This window comes from Nicotiana tabacum, chromosome 1 (assembly GCF_000715075.1).
Source record: "Nicotiana tabacum cultivar K326 chromosome 1, ASM71507v2, whole genome shotgun sequence".
Lineage (NCBI taxonomy): Eukaryota > Viridiplantae > Streptophyta > Magnoliopsida > Solanales > Solanaceae > Nicotiana > Nicotiana tabacum.
This window is the reverse complement of record NC_134080.1, coordinates 218091272-218094945: the sequence shown is the minus strand read 5'-3', so window position 1 is coordinate 218094945 and position 3674 is coordinate 218091272. Positions and strand designations below refer to the sequence as shown.

Genomic DNA, 3674 nt, shown 5'->3' with positions numbered 1-3674 from the left:
ACATAACTGATGGTTTTCCTATTAAATTTACAGGACATCTAACTCCGTCGGACAATAAATTTCGATATAAGTTGATTAAACCAAAAATATATATCTTCATGCCGTTGAATAGGCAGAATAAAATAAAGAAAGTTCACGTGTGTACTTATTTGGTTCGATAAACCTCACAATCTATAACGACATGTCGATATCTAGCATTATCCAATGAATTGGCTTTTACGAGATGTATTATTAGATTATATTCTTCTTCTTTTGTTCAAGATCTACGTGTTTAAACGTCTAGTGAGGGAGTTTGAAAAACAGTAAATGTTGTTGTCATCAGTTCCTGTACCCTTCTCTAATGACATATATATGTTAGAAATATGTATTTGCAAAAGTAATTCTGGAAATAAAATAACGTAAGAATAGAAATGTCGAAGAAGCAGATATTTATTTGAGCCTACTGAATTTATAGTGTTTCCTTAAGGAACTTAATCCCCTCTCAGTATCTGAGGTTATGGCCAGAGGCGTACGCAGAATTTTTCATAAGTGATGTCGACATTTAAAGTAGGCAAAGAAACAAATATAGTAACAACATCATATTTAAAAAATAATTGCCTTACTACAACTCTCCTCGACGAGTTTTCATGATTTGGAAGGTATTCATAATAACCGAACTAGGAATAAGACTAAATACATCCTTTTCTATATAAGGCACCAAACAACTACTCAAAAACTCATCATACATTCGACTCTGCAAATCGGTCTTAATCAACTTCATTGCCGAAAAAACTCTCTCAACTGTACCAGTAACAACTGGCAAAAGCAAAACAAATTTCACTAGTTGAAAAACAAGAGGATAAGTCCCATGCTTCTTTGTTTCCACTAGTTTTATGGAAAGATTACCAAGTCCCCGAAGACCAGAAAACCTTTTATCATGATCTCGGACATTAACAAGGTAATTCTGAAGCTGAAAGCGAAGGTCAACCATAGAATATTTATCAAAATCATCAGGATATAACTCAGCTAATCTCAATATCTTCTCAATGTCAAAATTGGAAAAAGAGTTAGTTGGGTTCAAGCAAGCAACTCCAAGAAGCAAATCGGTTGTCACCTCACCAAAGCGATTATTGAATTCTTGAAATTGCCAATCAATAATTTTACAAAATACCTCAATACTATAGTGGTGCGAAACAGTGTACTCAGAAACTCTACGACGTGATCTTCCAGGGATAACATAAAGCTCATCAAATCTGGGTATAAAAATATCATATTTTATACAGAATTTAGATACCTCATCAATAAGTGAATTCCAACATTCTTTTTTCAATGTTTGCAACTGATCCTTTGCCACTCCAACAAGTAACATGGCATTTGCAATATCTTGCTCCTTCTTTTGAAAGGCTGCATTAAGCTCATTTGTGATTGCTAAAACTGTACGCATCAAATGCAACGTGAAGACAACTTCAAATGTTAAACATGCTTTAAGATATCCATTTGCCTTACATTTCTCTTCAAAACGTGCGTTAACAACAATAGCATCAAGCACATCAATAATAAGGCCAAACATAATAATAAAATATTTAAAGGATTTATAGTGAGATCCTCATTGAGTATCACCAGCTCTAGCAAGACCCAATTCTTGATTCAAACCCTTACCAGTTTCAAGCTCCCCTTTACGTAATGCCTCTTCTATTTCTTCTGCTTGAGATTCACGAATCATCTCTACGCTTGAAAGAAGCTCCCACCATATTCAATATATCGGAAAATAATAATAAAAGTTCTTGTACTTCATCATATCTTCTAGAAACCGTAACAAGAGTTAATTGAAGTTGATGAGCAAAACAATGAATAGAATGAGCACCTCTACTTTCTTTTTGCATTAAGATCTTAAGAACATTTAAATCACCTTGCATGTTGCTTGCTCCATCATAACATTGTCCATGTATAGAAGATGGGCTTAAAGAATGTTGAGCAAGTAAACTAACAATTTCATTCCTTAGAGACAATGCAGAAGTATCACGAACATGAACAATAACCATAAATCGCTCCATCATGCTTCCCCTTCTATCAACGTAACGCAAAATAATAGTCATTTTCTCCTTACATGACACATCACTAGATTCATCAACTAAGATAGAAAAGTGATCATCATCTATATCCTTAATGATACTCTTAATTGTTTCCATCTTACATGCAGTGATAATATCCTTTTGAATAGATGGAGAAGTCAATTAGTTATTTTTTGGAGCTTTTTTAAAACGCATCATCAATATTTTTACATCGCTTTGCATACCATGTAAGAAGTTCAATATAATTACCTCTATTAAAAGATGACTCACCTTTACGATGTCCCCGAAATGATAATCTTTGGTTCAAAAGATATCTTATCACATCAATTGCAGCTTCTAAACGAGTTCTGTATTCTAACTTTTGTTGTTCAGATTGTTTAGCAAGTGCACTTTGAGTGGATTGATTTTGTCTCATCAAATCTTCACAATTCCTTCTTGACTGATTATGAACGCTGTTTGGTCCACTAATATGCACGTCAAATCTATTTTTCTTGTTCCAACTTGTAAACCCTATACTTGAAAATATATCGCCTCCCCCTTGATTAATACATTCATCTTGAAACAAATAACAATAGAAGCAATATGCCGCATCTTTTGTTATGCTATACTCCAACCAATCGTACTCAGCAAACCATTAAGGATTAAAGCGGCGCAATTGCCCATAAAAATTTCTTTGAGGGAAATTGTGATTTCGAGGTCGGCAAGGACCTTGTTGAATATATCTTCTTCTTACTGCATCACGGTCTTTTGGATGATATTTTTGAATTGCTAATTTTTTACCCGGATCAGTCTCTAAAGATTCCAAATTAAATCCTTCACTTCGTGGACGTTGTTCTGACTCATCAATCGTTTCTTCCAAGTTAGATGAACTTTGAGATGTTGATCCTTGTTTTAAAGGCTCGGAAGGTACTACAGAATAAAAGCTCTTCATTGGAATTTAAACTGAATTATAAATCAAAACATCAATTAGATAACCCTGTAAATTGCACAAAAATCAACTCAAAAAGAAAAGTAATATATGTTTGAAGAAATTCCAATTAGAAAAAAAAGAGAAAAACTAAAAGTAGTAGAACAACTCACGGCAAGCAATTTCGGCGATTTCAATGACTATATTTTTCCAAAAAGTAGGTCTAAAATAATTAAGTTCGTATTTTATATTGTTTATTATCCTTTTCTTATACAAAAAAGTAGTTTAGTTCTCTTTTTCCCTACACAAATTGGATGAGTAATTGTATCCTACAATGCATCTAATTCTAATTAATATAAAAAGTACGCTGCTTCTGGAAAAATAGAAACGTGTTGCTCAAAAATTTAAAGCAAACGTGTTGCTCAAAAATTTAAAGCAAACGTGTTGCTCAAAAATTTAAAGCAAACGTGTTGCTCAAAAATTTAAAGCAAAGGAACGAAGCTGCTGAGCTTCAAACTCCCGACCTCTGCCTCACATTTCAGGAATTAACCAGTGAACCAATTAGCTTGCTTTGACTAAGTGGTGTCATTTTATTTTACTTGTACACGTTTTTTCTTTAGCAGATTACTGCAATATATATATTTAATAAAAAATTTCGACGAAGCGGTGTCGGATGACATCGCTTTAACCAGGGTAAATCCGCCCCTGGTTATGGT

The 3674-nt window shown here is 33.6% G+C and overlaps 2 protein-coding genes across 2 annotated transcripts; both read right to left on the bottom strand.

Moving 5' to 3' along the window:
• Positions 1–601: 601 nt before the first annotated feature.
• On the bottom strand, positions 602–1549 carry LOC107820981 (uncharacterized). The gene has a single exon (XM_016647355.2). The coding sequence runs from the start codon at positions 1547–1549 to the stop codon at positions 602–604; it is 948 nt and encodes a 315-aa protein (XP_016502841.2).
• Positions 1550–1585: 36 nt separating this feature from the next.
• On the bottom strand, positions 1586–2168 carry LOC107820982 (uncharacterized). The gene is made up of 2 exons (XM_075223482.1): positions 1844–2168; positions 1586–1704 (listed from the first exon to the last, which is right to left on the bottom strand). Exons 1-2 carry the CDS (start codon positions 2166–2168, stop codon positions 1586–1588), a joined length of 444 nt encoding a protein of 147 aa, XP_075079583.1.
• Between the last annotated feature and the right edge of the window lie 1506 nt (positions 2169–3674).